Raw genomic sequence first — 27859 nt, 5'->3', positions numbered from 1 at the left:
TGGGGCAATCACACACTAATTAGCATCAGAGCAGAAAGTTGAGGTATAAAAATCTGGTTGTTAAAACCTAAAAGTAGCTGTCGTAAGTTGTTTCAGTTGTATCTGACTCTCCGTGACCCCATTTGCGGTTCTCTTGGCAAAGGCACTAGAGGGGTTCGCCATTTCCTTTTCCAGCTCATTTTACAGGTAAGGAAACTGAGGCAAACAAGGTTCAGTGACTTTCCCAGGGTCACACGGCTAGTAAGTATCTGAGGCTGGATTCGAACTCAGGAAGATCCTAAGCCCAGTGCTGTATCCGCTGCACCACCTAACTTCCCCAAATACATCTAGGATATGAAATTGGGCACTCTTCTCCCTCCCTCTGCACCTGAATCCCACCGTCAATGCGGAGATCCTTGTCTCACCCTGTGCTCATCTGCCCTTAGGTCCAAAGTGAAAACGGTTCATGAGCGGATTCCCCTGGCGGGACTGAGCAAGCTCCCCAGCATCCCTCAGATTGCAAAGGTAAATAGACCAAAAATGAAAGCAGCCTTGTCTGGGAAACCTTGGCTTCTCTGGGGGGAGGGGTGGCCAGTTGTGGGGTTTGGACCCATCAGAATTTGATGGCAGGACTCTCCTCTTTAGTGGGTGACACATGCCTGCCGTGGATGCCACCAGGGTTCTGCCTGGACTTCATGGCTGTGAGGGCCAGAGCTATAACTAGGGTGGGGCCATAAGGGCTTTGCTCCTAGGACACCAAATTTGAAGGGTGCTAGATTTAGAGAACACTGTTGGCACTTTGGGCCTATTGGCAGCATAGGAACAAAGAAGATTCACTCTAGATAGTCAGAATAATTAGCTAAGATAGAAAACTACTAGTTGACAGGCTGGGTGAGGTGGTCCCAACCATTTAGTTGGTATTGCTGTTTCTCACTCTTCAGAAATCCTCCACAGGTATACTTCGCATTGTGCAAGAAAATGGATTTCTTCCCCTACTCTGCCCTGCTTCTAGACCAGACCTTCCCCCAGCAGCAGGCTAACTGCAATGTCTCTGAGTCTCTGCTTCTCCCCCCAAATCCCCAAATACAGCATCATTTGTGCTGCCTGCCCAGGGACAAAAATTCCTGGTTATAGCTCTGGTGAGTGGGCTTGGGGCTAGGTAATAGAGGGCCATTCCAGACTCATAACCATAGGGTCAGGATAGGAAGGGCAGCCTCTCAGGCCCCCCAAATCCCCTTGGTATTGAGCATAGCTTTGCCTCAGGTTGGCCACACTCTGTGGGTCTGTGTATGGGACATATTCTGAGGGCTATAGTGAGTTAGACCTTGTTGGAGCAGAGATAAGGTTGGAAAATAGCAAGGATGGACGTCCTTACCATCAAATTACCATTTCCCCTGAGGTCCTTGACTCTGAGAGGCCATCAATGCCAGGAAGAGACCCAGAAGTAAATGCTGTGTCTGATTCCCCATTCCTGGGCTCCAATGGAGAGGTACTATTGGAGATCTGGGGGAAGAGCCTGCAGTGACTACAGAGGATGAGCTCAGCCTTAAGGAACAAGACCCATGGTTGGGAGAATCGCAGTACTTCCCTAGATAACAGAACATTTCTCTCTTCTTTTCATCTCTAGACAAGCCCCCTCTCCTCCCTCCCACATTCAGCCATGCTCTCTGGTCTCTTGCAGAATTTTCTAAAGGGCCCTGTGGATTCCCAATGTCACTCTTCCTAAATAAGATCATCTAGGGAGTTGCTTGCTGAAACATGGTGGCCATGGAGTGATCTGGGTTGTGAAAGAGTCAATTAAAGAGCCATGGATGTTAGGGAGGGAATAAAGGGTATGTGAGTAGGTGGGTGGGTGGAAACAGAAGTCCTGGGGTGGGGGGATACCTAACAGGCCTCCTTTCCTCACCAAGTAATTCTAAAATTGGGGGAGAGGTCTTTTTGCAGATCCCAGATAGTGGGGAGGATATTTCATGATCATTTTGGGAAGGACATGGTCTGTTTTCCCTCAAAGAAGAAAGGAATGGTACGTGTGTGTGTGCATTTGTGCATGTGTGCGTGCACATATGTGCATGCGTGCATGAAAGTGTATATGTATGTATGAAGGGGAGGACAGGATTGGTCTCTAAAGCATGAGCTTGTCTCTCTGCAGGCTTTCTGTGATGATGCTGTGGGACTGAAATTCAATCCCGTCCTGTACCCCAAGGTGAGAATACCCAAGACTACACCTCCCATGCCCATGAAGCCCTACCTGGAAATGTCGCCTCTTTCCTCCAGGACAGCATCCCCCAGAAACAGTTCTCATGATCTCATGACCCACTGGCCAGGAGTCCTCTCCACCCCAGCCTAGGAAGGTTTTCCTCATCTTGTTCTTATTCATTGTGATTTTTTTCTTGGTGGTAGAGAGGGGACCAGACCTGAAATTTCACTGGTCTTGATAACTCCCAGTGAGAAGAAGCCTTCCAGCAGTGCAGGTCAGCACCTCGTCTGCTACTTCTAGTCTTTTAGAGAGCTGCCTTGGGTACTGAGTTGGCCAGGACACACAATCAGTGCACATCAGGGGGTAGACTGAGCCCACAGTGTCCTAATTCTGAGGCTGTCTCTCTATCCTTTATACCGCCACCCCTTTCTTTATTGCTTATTGTGGTAACCATTTTTTTTTGTTTTAAAGTCTCCCACTTTTATTTTTTTAATAATTAATTAATTTTTAGTTTTCAACACTCGCTTCCATAATATTTTGAGTTTTAAATTTTCTCCCCCTCCCTTCCCCCTCCCCAAGATGGCATGCAATCTGATACAGGCTCTACTTATACATTCATATCAAGCATATTTTCCCATTAGTCCTGATGAAAAACCAATTAGAATTAATGGGAGGAACCATGAGAATGAAGCAATAAAACAAAACAACAAAGGAAAAGGAGAGCAAATAGTATGCTTCGATCTGCATTCAGACTCCATGGTTCTTTCTCTGGATGTGGTTAGCATTTTCCATCATGAATCTTTTGAAGTTGTCTTAGATCCTTGCATTGCTGAGAAGAGCTAAGTCTATCAAAGTCAGTCATTGTACAATGTGGCTGTTACTGTGTATAGCATTCTACTGGTTCTGCTCACTTCACTCAGCATCAGTCCATACAAGTCTTTCCAGGTTTTTTTGAAGTCTGCTTGCTCATCATTTCTTATAGCATAACAGTATTCCATTACATTCATATACCACAACTTGTTCAGCCATTCCCCAATTGATGGGCATCCCCTCAATTTCCAATTCTCGGCCACCACAAAAAGAGCTGCTATAAATATTTTTGTGCATGTGGGTCCTTTTCCCCTTTTTATTCTCTCTTTGGAATATAGACCTAGAAGTGCTATTGCTGGCACAATTTTATAGTCCTTTGGGCATAGCTCCAAATTGCTCTCCAGATTGGTTGGATCAATTCACAACTCCACCAACAATGCATTAGTGTTCCCGCATCTTCTCTAACATTTATCATCGTCCTGTTTTGTCATGTTAGCCAATCTGATAGGTATGATGTGGTACCTCACTGTCGTTTTGATTTGCATTCCTCTAATCCATAGTGATTTAGAACATTTTTTTCTATGACTATAGATAGTTTTAGTTTCTTCCTCTGAAAACTGCCTGTTCATATCCTTTGACTGTGATAACCATTAAAAATCATCTTGGTCCTTCTTGCTCTCACCACTGGTCTATGCATATCCCAGCTCTAGGTCCCAGGTCTCCATCTTGTCCAGGTCTCCATCTTATCTGAATGGATCACTTCCCATGCCAGAGGAAAGGTGAATGGCATGCCATCTCATAGGCTGCCATAGCTGGAAGGGGAGGGGCCCTTGTGATTAGGTAGTCTAGTGGCCCTCAAAGGGTATGTCACAATATACCAGTGGGCTCCAAGCTTCCCAAGAAGTTCCCTGAGTTGTATGAAGCTTAGAATCACTTGCAAATAAATCTCAGATCATCCCGTAGCTTTCTGAAATTCATCATAGCGAAGAGTAATATTGGGCTGGGAGCAAAAAAAAAAAAGTTTGAAAACCACCAATCTTGTCCAACACCCTCATCTTATAGAAGGGGAAACTGAGTCGCAGTGAGGGGATGTTATGGCCCAAGGTCACCCACTGAGTCAGTGGTGGAAGCTTCTGGATTAGAACCCAGAACTGCAGACTCCCAGTTCAATGTTCTTTCCACTACCCCACGCTATCTTCAGCAATCAGGTGTTAGAGTGAGGACAATAGAAAAGCGAGGTGCTGATGTATCAGATGGCTCGGACAGCATGTGGCTTGATATCCTGAAACAAATTGCTGCTTGTGTAGACAAGCAATGGTGCCTGCTCCTCTGTTCCCCCATACCCCTGCCATACCCTCAGGGTGGCCATCAGGGCCGGGAATCACTGTAGTATTTCAGCTTGTGCACATGAAATAGTTTTTTAAGAATTGAAGTCCAGGGAATGACTTCACTGACATGGCTCTCTGGTCTCCAAACCTTTCTCCAGCTCTGGCTAATAAACCAGAGGCCAGTTATACATGAGGATGTTAGTTGGTTTCCTTAGGACATAGCCTGTTCTTGACCTCAATTCAGGTCTGGGGGAAAACAGCAACAATTAAAAAAAAAAACCAACCCATAAGCCTCAGCTACTGGCCAAGCAGACCAGGCTAATTAGATGTGGACCAGAAATTGTCTCAGGGAAAACAAAAACCCCATAGCAGCCATGCCCATCTCAAAACCTGCCAGCCTTGGGTGAGAGGCTGGTGACAGGCTGAGCTTCCCAGACTCAGGCCAAGCCCCGAGACCCTCAGAAGTGCTCCAAGTTTGTGTTAGATCAGGAGGACCGAGGGGAGCACGCAGCACCAGATGATCAGAAAGAAGCAGAATTCAGTGCAGACGTGATCTCCCCATCCCAACAGGGAGAGCTAAGTAGCCAGTGAAGGTAACCATGACCTGCAAGTACAGAGAAGTGGGGCTGTGGTCACTCATCTGCCAGGCAGTGGCTTCATGCCCTGGGGAGCAAATAAGATCAGGGCCCTCAGAGCCAGGCAGCCTTGATTCCTTGGCTAATTCTCTTTGGTGTGTCTCTACCCAGTGTCACTGACCACACACACGTACACAAACACTTTATTTTTGTCCAGACCTAGGATTTCACTAATATGGGGAAGATCTAGGCAAAGAAGCTCCCTCTGTCAATGCATGTCAGCACCAGCTCTGGAACGCAAAATCACAGCGCTCCCCAGGGCACTGAGAGTCTTAGGGACCTGCTTAGGGTCACCCAGCCAAGATGTGCCAGAGACAGGACTTAAACCCAGGTCTGCCTGGCTCGAAGCCCAGCTCCTTATCCCCTATGGCATACTGGCATGAGATTGATATGGGTAGGCAGATGGATGGGTGGATGGATAGATAGATGAATAGGCAAATAGATAAATATGTAGGCAGATGGATAGATGGATGGATGGATAGATAGATGACAGATGGGCAAATGGATAAATATATAAGCAGATAGATGGATAGATGGGCAGATAGATGGGTAGATGGATGGAAAGATGGATGGATGGATGGATAGATAGATAGATAGATAGATAGATAGAGGTAAGCTGGTATCATGGTACAGTGGAAGTTTACAGAAGAGACTATGGGTTCAAATCCTACCTCTGATGTTGGACAAATCCCCCAAACTCCCTGTGACTCAGTTTCCCCATCTGTAAAATGATATGATTGGATTAGATGGTCTCCAAGGTGTCTTCCAGTTGGAGATATGTGATCTTATATAGATTAATCAACCAACAGACTGTTCGTTACTGAGGGCTCACTATGCTCTGTGCTAAGTGCTCCAGAGACAAAAATCAGGATAAAACCATCCTTACCCTGAAGGCCTTTAGCTCTAATGGGGCCTGAGGTGGAATACAGACAGATAGCAGACAGACAAAAAGATAAGCGAATCTCCCTAATTTAGAACTGGTAATTCCTTTGGCTGGGGGCTGGACTGAAGCATGCCTTCAGGTTATCAAAGAAGAAAGGCTTTCCAAACAAATCAGCGGCGAGAGGAGGGTTAGAGGCTTAGTGAGTGGATGCTGGGTTTGATCACATTGGCAGCACCTGTACATACATCAGCTCACTCACGTGCTGATTCCAAGTGGTAGCTAGAATCATCTCATTTTTAGCTGGGAAGAGACCTTGGGGATCAAGCCAGCCCTGTCATTTTTGGCCACATTCAACCAGCTCCTGGGGGATTCTGCCCATTGGGCCTCAGTTTCCTCGCCTGGTTTAGACCGGGGGATCTCTAGGGGCCCTTCACACTCTAAATTCTATAGTTCTGTGATTCTGTACTTGGTTTCCCCATCATACCCAATGCAAGGGCACTTGGAAACAGGGGCAGTGTGGCATAGTGGATAGAGACTTGGACTGGGAAAGACCTAGATTCCAATCCTACTTCAGATCCTTACTAGTCATGTGACCTTGGGCAAGTCTCCTAGCCTGTCTGCCTCAGTTCTCTCATCTCTAAAATGAAAGGGTTGGACTGATCTCTAAGATCCCGTCCAGCTCTAAATGATCCTATAATCGGGATTTGGAGAAACAGCTAAGACACTTGGGATCTCAATGACCAAGTGTCTTGTCTGGGAACAGCTCTCCCTCCCACGTTCTCTTTATCCAGACGTGTCTACCTTGCCTACCCCTCATGCTATTCATTTCCTCCATGTGGAATTTTCCTTCCATTGACAGGATTTTGTTTCAGAGATGACCCCGCTCTTGCCTTCCCCACTCCCAACATGGCAATCAGCCTGACTCCTTTCCTCTCCCTCTCCTGCAGGCATCCCAAATGATTGTGTCCTATGATGAGCACGAAGTCAACAACACCTTCAAGTTTGGCGTCATTTATCAAAAAGCCCGCCAGGTGAGCTGGGGATTGTGGATTGGTCAACACAAGCCCAGTGGGGCCTCATTGTATCAGGTCCTATCGAGTCAGCAAGTGTTCATTACTGGGCTGGGCATTGTGCCAAGTTCTGGAGGGTACAAGAAAGGCAAAAACATGGTCCTGCCTTCATGGGGTTCATATTCTACTGGGAGAGACAGCATGAAAATAGCTATGTATATACGAGATACAGACAGAGAAACTGGAGATGATCTCAGAGAGGGCACTAGCAATGACAGGAGAGGAAGACTGCAGAAGGTGGAATTTGAGCCACAAGGAAGCCAGGAGGTGGACCAACATTCCTGGTGGGAGGACCAGCCGATGCACATGCACAGAGTCAGGACATGGTGGGTCACGTGTGGGTCAGCTGACCTTTCCAGCCTCATTTCCCTCTCTTCTCTTTCATGCACACCATGTTCAAGCCAAACTGGCTGCCTGGCTGTTCCAGATCCCACTCTGTGCTCTCTTTTGGCCTCACCTGTGGGAAATCTTTCCTGTCAAAGCTCAGCTCCACTTCCTCCGTGGAACCTTCTCCGATCTGCCCCCACCCCTGGTGTCATTGCCCTCCTCAGATTTCTCGAGGGTCCTTTGTTCTTGCCTTCTCTTTGCTCCCATCCCAGCCTCCCAGTCTCCCTGGTACCATAACTATTTGTGTGTCTGCCTTATCCACTCTGCTACTTAAACACTTGGAAGCTGGAGACAAAGCCACTTTCATCCTTCTATCCCCAACACCTGGCATGCCATACTCAGAGGACTCTGGGATCGCACATTTGGAGCTGGAAGGGACCTCAGAAACTGGCTTGTCTGACCTCTTCATTTTACAGATGAGGAAACTAAGGCCCGAGGAAAGGAAATGACTTAGAATCAAAGATTTAGTGAGGAAGGGACCCCAGAGGCCACCTCCTCTAATCCTTTCTTTTTTCACAGATTAGGAAGTGAAAGTGGCCGCAGTCAAACAGCTCCTGGGGGATTCTGTCAATCAGGCCTCAGTTTCCTCACCTGGTTTGGACCAGAAGATCTCTGAGGGCCCTTCACACCCTAAATTCTATAGTTCTGTGATTCTGTACTTGGTTTCTTTATCATACCCAATGCAAGGATACTTGGAAACAGGGACAGTGTGGTATAGTGGATAGGGGACTCATTAAAAAGTCCTTGGTCAAGAGGACTTGACCAAGGTCAAAGAGCTAGTGTCAGAAGCAGGATTTGAATCCAGGTCCTCTCATAACAGAGTCATTGCTTTCATCCATGTGCCATGTAGATGCTTAATAAGTCATCATTGAGTTAAATTGAATTGAGTTGAGTTGAATTGAATTCTGCTGCAGAGCCTAAGAGATCCTGCCCTGCATTTTTTCTTCTTAAACACTCCTCCCATGAAGGTCACATTCAAAGTGTGGACAAGATACCAAAAGGAGGCCAGCCTTTCTCTGCAATGCTAATAGCGCCTGAGCCCCAGGTGGGATCTCTATAGGAGCCATTTAGCTTTAAATAGAGAAAACAGCAGCTGTTCCCTGGCCCACTGTGGACTCCCTAACCCTGCTCAGACATCTGATCGTGCCATGTGAACCATGGGACCACAGGGAAACTGGGTTCCAGAGGGTGGATGAGTCAGCATGGCCTCGTCCCTACTCTAGCAGACACAGGCTTCCCAGGCAAAAACAAGCTCTTTCTCCTCCCATACCCTCCCTTTGGATGCCTCTTATAGCCCTTCACGGTCTGGTAAAGCAGGGAAAATTCGGGCCTGGGAGTCAGGAGAGTCCTACATTCGAATCCTGTCACTGCCGCCTGCCATCTCTAGGACCACCTGCAAGTGACTGACCCTCTCTGAACCTCAGAGTGCTCATCTGTAAAATGGGGGTTTGTTGTGAGGATCTGATGAATTCAGACTATGGTTATGGAATACTCATAGCTGACTTTCTGCCAGCGTGTAAGCTTTGCTAAGGGCTTACCATCCATTACCTCACATGAACCTCACAGTCTAGGACTGAGTGTAGAAACTTGTCTGGGGGCGCCGAGATGGGGAGTTGCCTAGGATCACTCAGCCAGTACATCATACAGGCAGGTGGGGGACACAAACCCAGATCTCCTGGATGCTGAGGCCAGCTCTTCATTCACTAAGCCACAGTGCCCATGGTGCCTCTCCTGACAGAGGCACTACAGATCTAAAAACATCTCTCATGATTCATAATAGCATAGCTGTTCGCATACACATATGTCTTTTCCTCTATCAGATTATCAGCTTCTTGAGGGCAGGAACTGGGTCTTGTTCATCTTTCCTCTCCGAGAGTGTTTTCTAGTATAGCAGGTATTCAGTAAAAGTGAAAGGAAGGAAGGGAAGGAGAAAAGAGAGGAAGGAAGGAAGGAAGGAAGGAAGGAAGGAAGGAAGGAAGGAAGGAAGGAAGGAAGGAAGGAAGGAAGGAAGGAAGGAAGGAAGGAAGGAAGGAAGGAAGGAAGGAAGGAAGGAAAGGAGAGAGGGAGGGAGGAAAGAAAGGAGGAAGGAAGGGGAGAGAAGGGAAGGAGAAGCATAAGGGCTTGGGCCTAAATAGGAGATAATTGCCCATAGTACTAAGAGGTCCCATAACCCCCCACTCTCAACCACCATTTACTTGGACAAGTCAGTTAAATTCTCTGGTCCTCAGTTTCCTCATCTGTAAAATAAAGACATTGGATCCAGTGACTTGCAAGGACCCTTTTGGCTTTAGCTCTGTGACCCTGTAGTCTCCCTCTACAGAGGAAAACAAGATTTTTTTTCAGCATGCTGGTAGATGTTTTATTTTTCTTGGCCAGATAATAGTTAATATCCTCATCTGAAGATTAGACCACAAGAGACATGTGTTCGCTTAAAAACACTCTAATTAAGCCAAGACTTCAGGATCTGAAAGCCCAATACAGATGAATCTTATAATTTAGCGAAGATTATTCAGGGAGGCTCTCTAATTATTTTCCCATATTGCATTTTTATTGGGTACAGCTCTGCTAATGCAAACCCCGTAAATGAAAGTGGTTTTGTTCAGAAATACACCGATGCCGATCTCACAAGGTGATTAGAATCCAATGTTCCGGCAGGGTGGTAATTATTTACCATTAACCAGACACCTCTGAGAGCAGGCAAGCGGGTGTTGTTCATGTATCTGATGCTGTTGGGAAAAGGAAAGGGAAGATAAAAGCCTTTTTAAAAAAAATATATATGCAGATTGTTGCTTTGAAAACCAGCTGCCTAGGGAAATTTGACATGAGGATCTGCTATATTAAAGCTCTTTGCTGTTCTCTGTATAGAATTATGACGCTCCTGAACCACCCAGGGACTTTTAGGACACAGACTTAATGTCGTTTTCCCAGGAGTGGGATTGGATGGCAGGAAATCATCCACATTTTCCCCAAGTCAGAGACTCAGTGGGAGTTAGAGTAGAAAGGGACCCTAGAGATCATCTAATCAACATTCTCTCATTTTGTGGAGGCCCAGAAAATTAAACATCTTCTCCGGGGTCACAGGCTCGAACCCTGGTTATCGCACTCTAGGGTCAACGCTGTTTTTGCTGTCCCTCCCTAACCCTTTCGATTCTTCTTAGAGGTGGGGAGGGAGTGGAGAGGGAGGTCTCAGGTCCCTGGAGAGACAGTGATGGCCAAAAGAGGCATGCCGACTGACTCTCTGTTCTTGACCCCATGCTGCCTCCCAAATTAGCGGCCATGGCACGTGAAAAGGTGTTTACTGAGCCAACTTGGCTTTTTTTAAACAACCTACTATAACCTGGCAGATTTCCCTGATGGGCAATGTCTATGTTATGGAAATGTTTCACCATCGTGGCCTTCGAGTTGGAAGGGAACTCAGAGACCATCTGGTCCAATTCTCATTTTACAAATAAGGAAACTGAGGCTCAGAGCAGGTAGCTCAGCAGAAGCAGAGCTGGGATTTGAGCTCAGGCCTTCTAATTCCAAATTCAGAGGTCTTTACCATCAGCTAACTACCCTCATCAAAGCAGTGACCTTCATGTAAAAGAATCTTCCCTATGAAGAAAAAGTTAAATGGAATACTCTTTTGATGACCTCCCTCCCACCCTCTCGTGGTTGTTGTGAGAAAAGTGCTCTGGAAATCTTTAAGGTTCTAGGGGGATGGGGAGTGATTGTTTTGGGAAGGGGGACAAAGAAAAGAATTATTTTCTCATCTCCTTCTCATGGAAACAATGCTTTCCTCCTTTTCGGTTTTATTTTGTTTTTTTCAGACGCTAGAGGAGGAGCTGTTTGGAAATAATGAAGAGAGCCCAGCCTTCAAAGAATTCTTGAGTCTACTGGGAGACACCATCACACTACAAGATTTTAAAGGGTACATTTTATTTTATTTTTATCTCATTTAGTTTTATGTCCCCTTCACGTCCCATTAGATCCTTCCCCAGAGAGCTGATCCATGTAACAACAAATTTTAAAAAGAGGAAAAAAAGCAATTCAGTAAAATTGATCAGCATATATCAACCAAATCTGACAGTGTATGCCTTACTCCACACTGATTGTCCCCTGCCTCTACAAAGAAAAAAGAGAGGTCCCATTTCTCTTCTTGGGACCCAGTCATTATAATCACACAGGGTTTAGTTCTCACTTTTTTTTTCTTTTGTCATAATCATGGTGTACATTGTTTTCCTGATTCTTCTTATTTCCCTCTGTATCCATTCATATAAATCTTCCCGTGCTTTTCCGAAGTCATGTCCTTTGTTATTATCAAAAATAGTATTCCATTACATTCAAGTACCATGATTTGTTTAGCTATGCCTCAATGTATGGGGTTTGAGGCATACATTTTAATAAATAGGACTGCTTGGTTCCCATTGACATAGACTAGGAGAAGAGTAGAGAAGGCCCCACCTGAAGCCAACACACCTTTGGCTTACACCTCGGTGTTTAAGGTACAGCTTGGGAAACCTATGGCCCAGGGCTCCCTAACCCAATCCAGCTTTGGGGTTGACCTCAAATGTCAACCAACCAAAATATAATTGGATTTAAAGCTACAAGCCCCTATTTTTCTTTGGCAAAAGTTGGCTCCAGGGAGAGCCCCCAAGTTTGGTCGATTTGACTGATCTGGGTGGCACATGGCTCCCGGGCCAACGTTTGATCCAGCCCTCAAAGAGGCCTGCCAGCTTCCCCACTGTATCAAATGTACCCAGCTGTGAGTCAGAGGAATCAAACTGTAAGATGCTACTATCTTCACAAAATCATTTTTAAAAAATATTTTTTGGTGGGTTATAGAGGAAACATTACTGGACTCAGGGTCAGGAGACTTATGTTCAAATCCCACCTAACACTTTACCTGTGTGATCATGGGCAAGTCAGTTCCCTTGCCTTTTCTGGGCCTCAGTTTCCTCATTTGTTAAATGAGAGAAGGGAGATTAGAAGGCCTCGGTGATCCCTACCAACCTCTGGAGAACACAAAATAGAAGACAACCTTTAAAAAATATAGCAATAAATATAAAATATATTTAATATATAATAAATATATGCATAAATATATAAAGATGTTTCATATGTTATATACTTAATAAAATTTATATGTATAACATAAAGTCTTCAAACTAACAGAAGACCAACTAGCAATCTTGTATAATCTAGTCTCGGGAAAGGAAATAGAGCTAATGGTAAAGGAACTCCCAATTCTGTGAAACTTCTAACAAACAGTATTGATAATACACAAATTCTTCTCAAATATAGAGAGACTTAAGCAAACAATCTACCTGCTCAAGAGTTTAATTAGTCAATAAACATTTACTAAGTGCCTACTATGTGCCAGGCACAGTACTCAGTGCTGGGGCTCAGAGAGTCACAAGACAGTCCCTGCCCTCAAGGAGCTTGTGGTTGGATGGGGAGACAACCTCCTAATGCTACATACAAAATGGAGGTTCAGGGAAGGGGAGTGAGCTGCCTGGTCAGTGGCAGCACCAAGACCAGCACCCAGATCTCCCGACACTCGGGCCAGTGTTCTTTCCCTACTCCAGACACACCATTTCCTTTCTCAGCCTCACTCCTTAGAGCTAAAAGATCAAGAGCTGGGGTCAAGTCGTATTTCATTTTCTTCAAGAAATGGGCACCTGCCTAAAGCCCCACTGTGCTCCCCATTCCCGCTCCGAGCAGCTGTGTAGCCCTGGCCTGATTCTCCCCAATTTTTCTTGGTGTCAGGGAATGGAATTTCCAAATTACTTCCTATGTTGGATGGTGCTGATGATAATTAACATTTATATAGTACTTTAAGGTACCTGCAGGTGCTCTGCCCAAAGGAATATAAATTTTCATCGCTGAAACCTCACAAGGTATCTTGGGGTTTACAGGCTAGCTTGCTTTCTTATGGACCAGATCACTTTGGCTCTCATCGATTGGCCAGCAATAGGTCCCAGCCCAAGCCTCTCTTGGTCATTGTTTGGGTTCTTATGGCTCAGAGTGAGTGTAAATAGCAATTGTTTCTGTTTTGGCCGGAAACCCTGAGGATCTTCCCCTCCCAGATTGATTTTTTTTTTTTGTGGACTAGGTAAAAGAAGCCATTCTTTGCCTTGTTTCTTACTTAGCCTGAATTGCTGAATGGGTGTTGCCACAGATAGGCTCAGACCTAGGAAAGACCTTAACTTAAAAAGGCCAAGGTCCCCCATTGCATCCTGGGCTGTATATCTTGCCACTGGACCTAGATGGCTCTGGAGGAGAGAGTGAGGCTGATAACTTTGCACAGCTCCACCTCACTTAAATACAATTCACTTTTAAGCTGTGACATCACCCTCCTGATGTCATTGGTCCTCTCCGAGAATGAAGGATAAACAGCAACAAAAAATAACAACAATAAGATTGTCAGAGTCCGTCATGTCTTAATGAGTTACTTTGATGCTCACAACAACCCTATGAGTGTAGGTGCTATTATTATCCCCATTTTATAGATGAGGAGACTGAGGCACAGAAAAGTGAAGTGAGTTGCCCAGGGTTACACAACTAGTAAGTGTCTCCAGCAGGATTTAAACGCAGGACTTCTTGGTTCCAGAAGGTGGGGGGCATAGCAGAGATCTGGCCAGTCTCTGGGGTAGGCACTTGGCTCTGCCTTTGGCAGGGAGTCTACATGTACCCACATGTTTAGGCCTGCAGATATCCAGATGGGTGGACAGTATTGTATAGCTATACCCTAAATCTTGAAAAAGAATTTTTGTATTTTTAAATAACTAATTCATTGCTAGAATTTCTGCAAGTCTGGTATAGGTCTGTTCTAAAGATACTTCCCATCTGGTTTCCCCAGCTAAATGAATTCCAGCCCCTCTGTTCCTCTCTCCCTTTTTCTTCTTATCTCCTCTTCTCCCATCCTCTGGCCCCTCCTTGTTTCCTCTCACTTTCCCTTTCCTCCTGTTTCTCTCCTTTCACTTCCTCCTCCCTCCCCACTCCTCACCCTCCCCTCTTCCACGCTCTCCTCTTCTTTCTCTCATCCCTTTTATCTCCTCTCCCCTTCCCTTCCCTTCCTTTGTCCTCTCCTCCCCTTCTCTTTACACTATCTTCTTCTCTTCTCTTCTTGCTTCATTTGTTTGTGGCATCATAGAGGAAGCCCTAGACACTTAGTGTCAGGAAGCTCTGGATTCAAATAGGTTTTGTCTGTTTGTCTATTCTAATACTCTGTGCCTGTGAGGGTAACAGGAAGGTATTCATTGTTGTGGTTGGGGTTGTTCAGTCGTTTTTCAATCGTGTCCAACTCTTTGTGATTCCATTTTGGGGTTTTCTTGGCAAAGATACTGGAGAGGTTGGGGCAGTTAGGGTGGCACAGTGGATAAAGCTCCGGCGTTGGAGTCAGGAGGACCTGAGTTCAAATCTGGCCTCAAATACTTACTAGCTTATGTCACCCTGAATAAGTCTCTTTACCTCTCTGTGCCTCAGTTTCTCATCTGTAAAATAAGAGGGTTGGACTTAATGGCCTCTAGAGTCCCTTCTTTTTTCCAAATGTATGATCCTGTAATCCTTTCCTCTCTTCCTTCCTTTATTTCTTTTATCGTCTCTCCCTTTCCTTTCCCCCACATTTCTCCCTTCTGGCCTTATTCTGCTTATTCCTCTCTCTTCTCTCCCCCTGCGCCCTGTCTTTACTCCTCTTTCATTTCCTCTCCTCTCCCCTTTCTGGCTCCCCCCCTCCTTACTCTCCTCTTATATCTCCTCTTTCCTTCTCTTCCTTTCACTCGACCCAAATTCTCCCTTTCCCTATCTCTTTTTTCCTCCCTTCTTTCCTTATTCTCCTCTTCCTCTCTACTATCTCCTCTCTTCTCATGCTGACATCTCTTCTTGTCCTTTCCCCACCCCTCCACCCATGCCCCAGCCCTGGATCATAGAAATGTAGATTTAGAAATAGGTACCTTGGAACTGTCAAATCCAACCACCTCATTTATATATGAGCAAAGCGAGGCACAGAGATGTTAGGTCATTTTCCTAGGGACACACAGCTAGTCCAATGTGGAATTTGAACTCAGGTCTTCCTGCCTCCCCTGTTCAGTGCCCTATCTGCCTCTCCCTCAGGGGCATCACACCGAGTGGTCAGGTTCCCTCTGCTGGACTTTCTGCTGCTCATTCTTCGGTTCTCTCTCCTGCCCTTCTTTCCTTGGCAGTTTCCGAGGTGGCTTGGATGTCACCCATGGCCAGACCGGGTTGGAATCAGTATACACTGTATTCCGGGACAGGGAGATCATGTTTCATGTCTCCACAAAGCTGCCATTTACTGAAGGCGACGCCCAACAGGTAATCTGGTTTGGTGAGGCTCATCCTGGGGAAAGGGGCACTCCAGGTGAAGACTCTGTGTGAATGGGGTTTGGGGACTGGGACTGGCCTTGGAAAGAGGCCCCTTGATCCCATTACCTGGCTTAATTAATGAGTCCCATGTATACAGCCCTTTGTCCTGTCCAAACTGTTCTTCTGTATGTGGTCCCATTTGATCCCCATGGTAGAGCAGATATTCTTGTGCTCATTCTGTAGAAGAGAGGAAACTGAGGCACAGGAGCGCAAGGTAACAGCATAGATTTCAGTCTGGCAGAGACCTTGGAAGTCACAAAGTCATAGATTTGGAACTTGAAGGGACCTCCGAGGCCATCCTCTCCAACTTCCTTATTCTGCACAGTAGAAAAGTGAGGCCCAGAAAAGTGAAGAGATTTTTCTAAAGCCACGTAGGTGGTAACTAGCAGGACTGGCGTATCAGTCCAGGTCTCCTGACTATATCCAGAGCTCTCCACTCTGTGGGTACTGCCTCATGACAGGGGGAAAGCCAAGGCAAGAGGCCAAAGTCCCTGATACCTCCTCTGGTCTTTTTTTCCATCCCACTACTTGCTCTGCTCCAATTATCTGGGGGGCTGCCTTCAGTGCTGAGCTTTTCCTACATCATAGGCACATTCCAATTTGTGTATAAAAAAAGAAAAGTATATTGTATACGGTAAGCATTTAATAAATTTGCCAAATCATAGTAACCACTATTGGAAATGGTTGTGAAACCAATGGATTTGTCATTCTTCTTACCTGGAGAAATTGAGGCAGATATTTGCTTTCAGGATCCTAAGACTCCCCACCACCACCACCACCACCACCACCACACGCACACACATCATATGATCAGCCTTTCCTATATTTTGACTCTGGTCAAAATTCTTCCTTTAGCCCCCTGGCAAGACCCTGCCTGTGTCTTCGAGGGGGCCAGGCTTGGCAGCTCCATCCCTAGCTGTCTCTCTAACGCTCCTGTAGCTCTTGGCCTTTTACTCCTTGTCAGTTTCCAAGAGAGCCAGCAGGCCCCTGCCCAACCTTGGCGCCATTTGTCTGCGTGCCAACAGTGGCATTCCAGAGCAGGGAGCCCGGGGAGCGAGCACAGATGTAGAAATGCAACCACAGTGACAGCGTTCCTCTCAGGGGAAAAACATACACACAGAGCCACCCAAAACTGGTACAAAAGAAAATGAGTTGGCTCTGAAATCAATACTGAGTGTCCCCAAAACAAATGTGAGCATCAGTTGTTCTTCTCTCCAAAAGGGCTTTACATACAGTCATTCCCTATGGCCCCTTACAGAGAGACGCAGCTCCCCCAACTCACAAAGGCCCTCTGCCGTTTTGTGTATTTTGGGTCTTCTTCCGTCATCCCCTACTGGGGTCCCTTCCCCTCCAGCCAACACGACCTACTCTCTGTACCCCTGAATGGCACTGGGTTTGCTAAATCCCTCTTCTGCACATTTCTATATTCCTCCTCCCTCTTCCCTAGGTTGCCCTTCCCCACTTTTCTCCACCCAGCCATACTTATGACTTCCTTCAAGATCCAGCTAAGGGCCCTCTTTCTCCAGGAAACATCCCAGATCGCTCACACTTTCTCTCCACTCCCATTCGAATCTGCTCTTGGTTGAGGGCCCCCTTTAGTCCTTGGGATCATGGATGCTGCTTCTTCCATTTCCTCAGATGGTTTCATGAGGGAAAGTGTTCTTTTTCTCAGACTGATCTCAAGCTCCCCATGGGCAGGGACCAGGACTTCTGTTTAACTTCGTATATTCCCCTTAAGTACTTAGCCTAGGACTTTCTACACCGTTTGATACCTGGACCAGGGACCCTTTCAGCTTGACCTCCAGAGCCCATACTCCCTTCCCCCAGGGGAATTAACCCCCTCAACTTTGAAGCTGGGCTATCACAATTGGTCGATGAGTCAGTGCAAACTCACCTGATCCGCTATACGTAGCCTACCCCAGACCATGCTTCACCCCTATTCACCCCAGACATCTGGCCAACTCTTCCTGCCTCCCTTCCCCCTCCACCTCCAGCCCAATCAATGCTACCATTGTTTCTGAAAAGGGTGTGACAACTGGCTGCCACATGGCATCACTTGGACATCCCTGTGACTCCCCAGGCGATAGGTTTCGTCCCTGTCCCTAGCTCCCTATGTATGTTGTCTTCCTCTATTAGAATGTAAGCTCACTGGAGACAGGGACTGTCTCACTTTTGTATATGCATCCTCAGCACCTTGCATGGCCCTGGCACATAGTAAGCACTAAATAAATGCTCATTCATTCATTCGCAGTAGACACTTAGTAACCACTCCTCAGATACTTACTAGCTATGTGACCTTGGACAAGACACTTAGTTTCTCTGGGCCTCAGTTTCCCCATCTGTAAAATGAAGGGATTAGACTCAATGAGCTCTGAGGTCCCTTTTAGCTCTATATCTTTGATCCTATGAAAGCTGCCTGTTAGCTAAATTCTATGAGGACTTATTTTATAATTTTCTCATCTTCAGAAAATGGGAAAGAAATTTCCCCAGGGAAAGTTGTCTCTCTTTTTCATTCCCCCTGGCTTTCTGAGCCACTAGGCTCAAGCACAGAGATGCTAATTAAGACTTTCCCAGACCGGTGTGCCCCATTCACCTCTGTTAATTGGTTCTGTAGGAGCGATCTTTATGCACACTCAGTCCCTCAATCAATAAACGACCCAGAGGGGCTCAGAGCACCAGGGACTCCTTTCATTAGGCTCAGAGAACATCTCTGCTGACCAAGGTGTGCTGTATCAGGGTTTCCAGACATTAAAGTGGGATTTGCTTATAATTTGATTAAATTTGACAAGTGTTTCTGGAGTACCTGGGCCTGTTGCTAGGGAAAGATATAAAGTTTAATGAAGGTAGCTAGGTGGCACAGCAAATAGGGCCTGGAATCAGGAAAAACTGAGTTCAAATCCATTCTCTGATATTTACAAGCTGTGTGACCCTAAGCAAGTCACTTAACCTCAGTTCACCTCAGTTTCCTCAACTGTAAAATGGGAGTAATAATAGTTGTTGTGAGGATCAGACGAGATAATAATTGTAAAGGACTTAATATGGTGTCCAGCACATAGTAAGCACTTTATAAATGCTTGCTTCCTTTCTCCCTCTCCCCCTTTAGCTAAGAGATGACTCTTGCCTTCAGGGGGCTTGTGGTCTAATTTATAGGATCATCCTTTTGGAGCTGAAAAGTATCCTGTTCAGCCCCAACATTCACAAATAAGGAACTGATGAGAGAGGCCAAAGTGACTTGCCTACAGACATTAAGGGGCACAGGCAGGATTCGAGCCCAGGTCCTTTGACCCCAGAGCTTTCCACTGAATAAGAGATAGAGAATTGGAAGGGACCTCATCTGGCGCGTGCGCGCGCACACACACACACACACACACACACACACACACACACACACACACACTTTAGAAATGTGGTCACTGAGAGCCAGGAGTTTAGGTGACTTGCCCAAGGTCACACAGGTGGTGGAATTTGAACCCAGGCTCCTCTGACTCCAGATTCATCCCCCTTGTCACTGAAGCCCACTAGAACCAGACCATATGAATGACAGTCCTGCCAACACTGGTCAAGACCCTGTCCTGGGGGCAGCTAGGTAGTGCAGTGGATAGAGCACTGGCCTTGGACTCAGGAGAACCTGAGTTCAAATCCGGCCTCAGACACTTGACACTTACTAGCTGTGTGACCCTGGGCGAGTCACTTATGCCCGATTGCCTCCCCAAAACAACAACAAACACCAAGACACTGTTGTGGACAGTGTGGCTGTTGGGTTCTCCCTTTATTTTCTTCCTGACTCACAATAACAGCCCAACACTCTTGCTTTCTTCTGGCTCAGCTCCAGAGAAAGAGACATATCGGGAATGACATCGTGGCTATTATCTTCCAAGAAGAAAACACTCCCTTTGTCCCCGACATGATCGCCTCCAACTTCTTGCACGCCTACATCGTAGTCCAAGCCGAAAACCCAACTGGAGAGACCCCGTCCTACAAGGTAAAAGGGAATGGAAACTAGCCCACTTGAATGGGAGTGGCATAGCCCTCAGCAATTCTAGTGATCCTTTGGGTCAGCCAAGTTTGAGGCTGCTGACACATTCGCCAGACACTTTGGGGGAATAGGAAAGACAAAGGAAGCTCTTAGGGGAATGGCACAGTCAAGTGGGGGAGATGAGTCCACCCAAAGCAACCTAAGAAGGAGTGGAGTTTAGCCCAGTGTGGACATGATGAGGAAGGTTGGGACAGCCAGGGCTGGGGCACCATGCCTAGGGAAAGCTGTACATCTCCTCTTACACATCTGTCCCTTGGGCTTACAGTAGGAAGCTACTTCTCCACCCATTCAAGCTACCTTAATTCTATACCTAGTTATTGACTTCTTATCTCCCCCATTAGAAGGGCAGGAACCATGATGTTGCCTTTCCAGCACCCCCAACACTTAGCACAGTGACCCCAGAAAGCACTTAATAAATGCTTGTGGCCTGATTGGTCCCTGGGTCACAGACCCAGACTGAGACTCAGAGCCTTCTGGCCATGCTGGCTGGAGGTTTGATTTCTCCCATCAGCAGCAGGGCATGCATTGTGTGGTGGGAGAGCTGCGAGCCAGGCCAGAAATCCAATCAACAGAGCTCACCAATAATTTCCTGAGGCCGAGCCCTGTGGCTGTTGTCTCAGCGCCCCAGGGATGGAGAAGCCTGACCAGCTGTAAGCTCCTCTCCCCTCCTCCCCCTACCTTCCCTTGGCATTGCCCTAGGCTGGCTCTTCCCCTCCCCCAGCCCACCAGCCTCATTGCATCTGCCCTACTTTGCAGGCCTGATAAGCTGGCAAGAAGCCAAGGCCAGGCGCGCGTCAGCAGGCAGCAGGGAATGGGAAAGGGCAGACTGTCCGATAAGCAGTGGCAAACCCTCCCCTCCCCCCACAGCCTCCCAGATAGAAAGCAAAAATGGCCATCAATGGGAAAGTTTGGGGAAGGGAAAGACAGAGACACAGAGACACCCAGAGAGAGACAGAGGGAGGGAGGGAGAAAGATACAGAGACAGAGAGACAGACAGAGACAGACAGAGAGACAGAGGGAGGGAGGGAGAAAGAGACAGAGAGACAGAGAGAGACAGACAGACAAACAGAGAGACAGACAGAGAGACAGACAGGAAGAGACAGGGAGAGGGAGGAAGAGAGACAGACAGAGACAGACAGACAGACAGGAAGAGAAAGACAGGGAGAGGGACAGAGAGAGATTCCAGCCTGGTTATCTCTACACTAGGGTTCCTACAACAAAGATTCTAAATCCTAGAGTTTCCCAGCTGAAAGAAACTTAGGGAAGGGCAGGCAGGCCGGTGACAGCCAGGGCCTAAGGACCTGCACCAAGCAAACGCTCCTGCTGCCTCCTGCCTCTGCCCATCTGTGCCTGGTTAAGCTAAATTGGTGTTAACAAGGTCAAGGTCCTAGGACCCAGCATCATATGGGCTGGTTAACTAGTGAGTCAGTATTCTTACTCTATGCCAGACACTGTGCTAACCAGCATGATCTAGTCTTTTGTGTGGTGAAGCCTATGAGCTCCTTCGCAGAATAATGTTTTTAAGTGCAATAAATAAACAAATGAGTGGATAGATAGACAGACAGACAGACAGACAGATAGACACACAGAGACAGACAGACAGACAGATAGATAGATAGATAGATAGATAGATAGATAGATAGATAGATAGATAGATAGATAGAAGCTGACATTAAGGCTTGCAAAGCACTCTACAATTGTTATTTCATTTTATCCTCACAATAACCCCTGGGAGGTTGGGGCTATGATTGTCCCCATTTTTTACAGATGGAGAAGCCGAGGCAGACAGGGTTTAAGAAACTTGCCCAGTGTCACACAGCTAAGAAGTATCTGAGGCAGAATTTGAACTCTCCACCACCCTACTGCCTAGCTGATACAATTACCAGTGCATAGGATTACAAAGGAAGCCAAGTGGATTGAAATACAGTTATCAAATGGGAAAAATAAAAATGAAACCCACAATCCCCAGGTTAACAACTCCTGGCCCAACAGAAAGAATACTGGCCTTTGGAGTCAGAAGAGATGTGGGTTCCAATCCGGGCACTAATGCTAACTCTAACCAACTGTGTGACCTTGGACAATTTATTTCTCTGACTCCTCTTTACTTGTAAATTGAGACTAACACTGTCTGCCTTGCCTGCCTTCCTGGGCTGTTCTCCCACCTATGGGAAAGCACTTTGATAAATTACAAAGTACTTCCCACTTACCTGGTTGTGTTTATTTTGTGAGCCTTTTCTACATCCATAATATATCCAACCCCGCTGATAATAATGGGGAGGGTAGATGGATGGATCATGTAGCCCAGCTCGACTATAAGAAGACAAGTTCGGTTCTAGTTCTCCCAGGGGCCAGAAGTACCATCTCTGCATCCAGAAGACAACATAGCTTTGCATGTCTGATGCATCATTTCCCCCTTGTATCTGGGTGGGAAAGGAAGACTTCTCCCTGCAGGAAGCCAGGTTGCTCAGCAACAAGGCTGGAAGGAGAAGCTGGCTTTCCCTGCCAAGGGAGGCATTGCTTTCCAGTAGAGCAGAGGGGCTGCGTGCCCTCGGCCACACTCTTGGCTGCAAGCTGCCTCCAGCTGCCACGTGGGCCGACGGGCGCTTCCCTGCTGGTTGGGCTCAGTAGCATGTGGGTGTCTTTGGTGGTACCCGGGCAACCACACCCACCTCCTGTTCCCTTTCATCTCTTCCTCTCCCTATTTCTGACTCTCCGCTTGTCCCAGGTCTCAGTCACTGCTCGAGAGGATGTACCACTCTTCGGTCCACCCTTGCCCAGCCCCCCAGTGTTCCAGAAGGTAATTCATCCTTTCTACCTTCCATCCATCTCTTCCTGTGAGCTCTGGACCCCTGAAGAGCTCTGAGAGTCCCTGGCAACAGTTGGCTGGGGACTGAGTTTCATTTCCCACTAAGGCCCAAGTTTGGGTAGCCCCTCCATGAGTGGAGGAGTCTTTCCCTCAACTCTCCACATCTCCTGATCTTTATGAATGAAGCCTGGTAAAGGATGATGGGGTGGGTATTTGAGACCATTTATCCTCTTTGTTCCAAAAGAACTACAACTACATATAAGCATACATACATAATATACATACATATACATGCAATACATGCATGAATTTATTATATAAATGTGTATTAGAGTACATGCACATATGCATACACATATTTATACATACACATATGTGCACATACATACATGCATGCACACATACACATATATAGGCATATGTATGTATAAAGAATTAGGATGACATAGCATATGTGTAATATATCATACGTTGTCCCAATTCTTTATACAGAGTATTCCAAAAGCCTTAGGACAGTTTTAAGCTATTAAAGCTTTAAACTGCCCTAAGACCTTTGAGACACCCTGAATATGTTCAACTATATAGATATATAATGCATAAAATATAATCATATTTAATAATGTGTAAATTTATTTCAATTGTGATATGTGTGTGTGTGTGTGTGTGTGTGTGTGTGTGTGTGTGAATTAAGAGAGTGAGAGAGAAATTGAGACTGGATCTCTAATTTCCTTGATAATCCAACATTCTCAGGTGAGAAAACTCCCTCTACCAATGTAGGTTAGCAGCTCCATAATTTAGAGTCTTAGAAAGTTGCCTAGAGCAATAAGAGATTAAGTGATTAAATTAAATTGAGTTTAAATGTTTAACAAAATAAATAAAAATACAATATGACATAGACAATGTGAATTTGTGGTTTTCTAAATCAATATAGCCCACAGCGATCTGTTTCTATTTGACTTTGACAGAACTGATCTAGAGAACGTTAGAGGTTAAGGGTCCAGCGTCACTCAATCAGTACCTGTCAAAGGCAAGATCTGAACCTGGGTCTTCCATCTTCAAGGCTCACTGCCTGCATGATCTTGGGCATAACTCTAACCTCCGTGGGGCTTGGTTTCTTCATCTATAAGATGAGGGGTTGGATGAGATGACCTATGAGACCCCTTCTAGCTCTAGAGCTAGGGCCCTATAATCATAGAAAGGCAGCCTGGTATAATGAAGAGAGAGCTGGCCTTGAAATCAGAAAGGCTTGGGTTCAAGTCCTGACCCTGACACATACTGGTTGAGTGACCCTAGACAAGTCCCCTAGCTTCTAAAATTCTTTAGGTCAGTAGTGTAAAATTCAAAGAGAAACACTCCCTATCGGCCCTATTGACTTAGAAAACCACAAATTCACATTATCTATGTTGTATCGTATTTTCATTTATTTTGTTAAACATTTCCCAATTACATTTTAACCTGGTTCCAGCTGCATTCAGGACTTTTGTGGGTCAGGAGTTTGACACTTTCTCTGGACAACTCTCTAAAACCAAACAGTGCAGAGATGGTGGGGACCAGCATTGACAGAGAGAGTTTAGTCCCAGAGTGCTCTCTAAATGGATGAAATCACAAGTGCAAACACACCCAGACATCCACATGTATGTGTCACTCTCACTTGCCCCAGTGGCCCAACTCAACTTAAAAAATGGAAACGTCCTCGTCCTTCCTGGGCGAGGCTCTTTGTTCTATTGGGCTGGCTGCTTGGGGATCTAGAACAGACCTCCCTGGAGTTTTTCAGCGGGTTTATGGATGTAGGGGAGGACTCCGACTGTATTGGCAGGCTGCCAGTGGATGAAGCCTCAGGTGGCTTTAGGGGTCTCATGATTCCTTCCATCTCTTACAGAGCCCCGAGTTTCGGGAATTTTTGCTCACCAAGCTCACTAACGCTGAGAACGCCTGCTGCAAGTCAGACAAGTTTGCGAAGCTTGAGGTAAGAGCTACGCATCGTTTGGGACCTCTGCCCCAGAGACAGCATTGCCCAGGAGAGCGTGGGACAGACGCAGGGGCAGGTCCCTCAGACATTCACCAACTGTGTGAGCCTGGGCAATCTCTTAACCTCCCTAAGCTCTATTTATAAAATAATGATGAGGGGTGGCTAGGTGGTGCAATGGATAGAGCACTGGCCCTGGATAGAGCACCAGGAGGACCTGAGTTCAAATCTGGCCTCAGACACATGATACTAGCTGTGTGACCCTGGGCAAGTCATTTAACCCCATTGCCTCACCAAAATAACAATAATAATAATAATAATAAAAGACGATGACGATGCACATGGTACCTGCTTCACAGGGCTATTGGGAGGCCTAAAGGGAATATCGTGCAGCACATATAAGTGATAGGAAGGCAATAAGACCAGAGAGCCAACCTAGCAGTCAAGCAGTCCTGGGTTCGAGTCTTGCCTCCGGCTCATTCTGGTCCCATGACCCTAGGCAGGTCACAACCTCTCTAGGCCTCCAGGCAACTCTTTGAATCTATAAACTAAAAAGAAGTTGCTAACCTGCATTAGTGGAGGGGGTTTCCACACCAGAAGTTCCATATGCCAATAAAAATCACAGGTACAGTCCCTTGTTCTCCCACCATTTCAATCCTGTATGACTCTTTGTGATTCCATTTTGGGGTTTTCTTGGTGGACACTGAAGTGGTTTGCCATTTCCTTCTCCAGCTCATTTGACAGATGAGGAAACTGAGGTAGACAGGGTGGAGTGACTTGCCCAGAGTCACACAGCTAGTAAGTGTCTGAGGCTGGATTTGAACTCAGGAAGATGAGTCTTCCTGACTCCAGACCCGGCGCTCTGTGCACTATGAGCTACCTGGCTGTCCCCCTTCTTCTACAGATGACCAGTTATTTGTCCTGGCCTCTCCGTCGTCCCTCTGTCTGCTTCTCTGAAATGCCCATGATATCTACCCTCTAGGATGATTTACGGTCCTGGTGTTGGCCCCTGCCTCCAGGCTTCTAGCTTGGACTTGGATTTGCAGGAGGAACCTCTGCCCTTCCTCTTTCTTCAGCTTCTGACCCCACAGCATCTCCCGCTTTGCCCCACCCTCCCCTAGAGCTCATTCACACCCCCATTCCTGGCAGAAATCCTGGCCTGTGCCACATTAGACATTTTCCTTCTCCTTTTTCCCCCGGCGACCCCACCCCCATCCCACGATTTATTGGACTCAGCACTTGCCTGCAGCTTCTGTGACCCAGATGGTCCAAGTGCTTGACTGTTCCTGACACCCTGAGCTGACAGCCACTGGGATAGGAGTGTGGTCACCTTGAGTCCTAAGCCCTCCCCTAATGCCTCATTGGGTCCCTGGAGTCTGTGGGTGTTAAGCCAGAGGAAGAGCAGGCTCAATCGGAGTCCCACAAAAGAGGGATTAACTCTTTTTGCTTGGCCCCAGAAGGCAGATCTGGGAACTATGGGTAAAAGTTGTAAAGAGGCAGATAGGCTGAAGCCGGTGACATAGTGGATTGAATGCGGCACATGGAGTCCCGAGGACTTGAGTTCAAATCCTGCCTAAGACATTTACTAGCTGTGTGGCCCTGAGCAAGTCACAGAACCCTGTCTGCCTCAGTTTCCTCATCTGTAAAATGAGCTGCAGAAGGCAATGGCAAACTACTCCAGTATCTTTGCCAAGAAAACTCCAAAAGGGATCACAGAGAGTAGGGCACGACTGGAAAATGACCAAACAACAACAAGCCATGTAACTGGAGTAGTCAATCTCTTTCAGACTCAGTTTCCTCATCTGTAAAATGGTGATGATAAAGAGCACCTACTTCAACAGGGTTGCTTTGAGCTAATGTTTGTAACGTACTCTGTGAATCTGAAAGTGTTATATAAATGGTGGCTATTGCTAACAATTAAAACCATCCCAAAGTAGAGTGACCTGCTGGCGCCTGCTCACTGGAGGTCCTCTGGTAAAGCCCGGACGACCCCTCGTCCAGTCTGTTGCGTGAGGAGGAGATGAGGAGGATTCTGGCCAGGTCTAGGTTGGATTTGATGGTCTTCCATTTCTGGGATTCCAGGAGAGGGAACGGTAAGGAAGTAAGGACACTAGGCTTATATGATTTGTCATTATTCCTTCAACGAGGATGAAAGAAAAGAGAAAGGGGCAGCAAGGCGGCGCAGAGGACAGAGCACCAGCCCTGGAGTCAGGAGGACCTGAGTTCAAATCCAGCCTCAGACACATAACACTCACTAGCTATGTGACTCTGGGCAAGTCACTTAACTCCATTGCCTCACCTAAAATAAATTTTTTTTTAAAAAGAGAGAGAGAGATGGGATCAAGCATGAAGAAGAGAAGGGCTCATACCTGTCATGGAGCATGGAACGCTGTCCTGAATGAGGAAGAGGGGTTAGCTTGATTCTGCCTGAGCCCAGAGAGGTGATGTAGGGAAATCATGAAGAGGAAAGATCAGGCTCGGTGTTGCTGCTGACAGCTGGAGCTATCTTAAGGTGGAATGAGGGTGATGAGGGTTCCCCCTCATTGGAGGTGCTTAAGCAAAAAGCCAGACGAACACCTGTCCAGCCAGTTGTGGCAGGGGTTCCTGCTCAGGTCTGCTCTGACGGCTTCTGAGATTTGAAACTCTCCGATTGTCGCACAGAGCCCCTGCCGACACAGCTCTACCCCACTTTGCTCTTTCAGGACCGGACCCGGGCAGCCCTGCTGGACAATCTTCATGATGAAATGCACACCCACACTCAGACTATGCTGGGGCTGGGGCCTGAGGAGGACAAGTTTGAGAACGGGGGCCACGGAGGATTCCTGGAGTCGTTTAAGGTAAAGGAACATGAAAGCTCGGCTTTGGCGGGGGGAGGGGCAGGGAAAGGAGGGGACTGACCCAAAGGCCTGCTTGAAGATGGCCGGTCTGCTCCAAACCCAGTCCACGGATGACAGCCAGGTTTGGTCTGATCAGCAAGGCAGCAGGTGTACTAGTATGGAGCAGTAGACTTGAGATGGGGGCAGTAGGTGGAGCAGAAGAATGCCTCCCAAATCTGTTTCTCTGCCCCTTATGGAATCTCTGACCATCGAAATTAAAATCCGGCAGGCATCTAGCAAGTACCTTCTGTGTATATAGAGCACTGCACTGGGTGCCAGGGATAGAAAGATAAAAAATAACTCAGCCCTCTCCCAGGTGGCCCTGTAAGCAGGGAGGAGGGAACAGGTGCTGGAGATATTGTAAGGTGGCAAGGAGAGTGCCTGGAAACGGATGGGTATGAGAGGGAGGACGCCTGAGCCGCGAGGAGGATGGCGACGCCCTCTGCCACCTCTCCTCCTGGCTCAGGTGCCAGGGACAGCAGGCAGGAACCCCTATTTAGCCTTCAGGGTGGAGGCTGGGGC

At 46.9% G+C, this 27859-nt stretch overlaps 1 protein-coding gene across 1 annotated transcript in view; it reads left to right on the top strand.

The window, feature by feature from the left end:
- Window positions 1-27859, top strand: part of RAP1GAP2 (RAP1 GTPase activating protein 2) — a 259328-nt gene that overhangs the window by 204565 nt on the left and 26904 nt on the right. The window contains 9 exon segments of the mRNA XM_078154757.1: window positions 426-504; window positions 2129-2182; window positions 6780-6863; window positions 11099-11199; window positions 15473-15602; window positions 19480-19635; window positions 22415-22486; window positions 24375-24461; window positions 27164-27298. Of these exon segments, the coding sequence (XP_078010883.1) occupies window positions 426-504; window positions 2129-2182; window positions 6780-6863; window positions 11099-11199; window positions 15473-15602; window positions 19480-19635; window positions 22415-22486; window positions 24375-24461; window positions 27164-27298 (898 nt within the window).

This window comes from Phascolarctos cinereus, unplaced genomic scaffold, assembly GCF_003287225.1.
Source record: "Phascolarctos cinereus isolate Bilbo 61053 unplaced genomic scaffold, phaCin_HiC Scaffold_5;HRSCAF=322, whole genome shotgun sequence".
In the NCBI taxonomy this organism is placed as follows: Eukaryota; Metazoa; Chordata; class Mammalia; order Diprotodontia; family Phascolarctidae; genus Phascolarctos; species Phascolarctos cinereus.
Note: the sequence above shows the minus strand (reverse complement) of the source record. Positions and strands in the feature narration are given on the sequence as shown.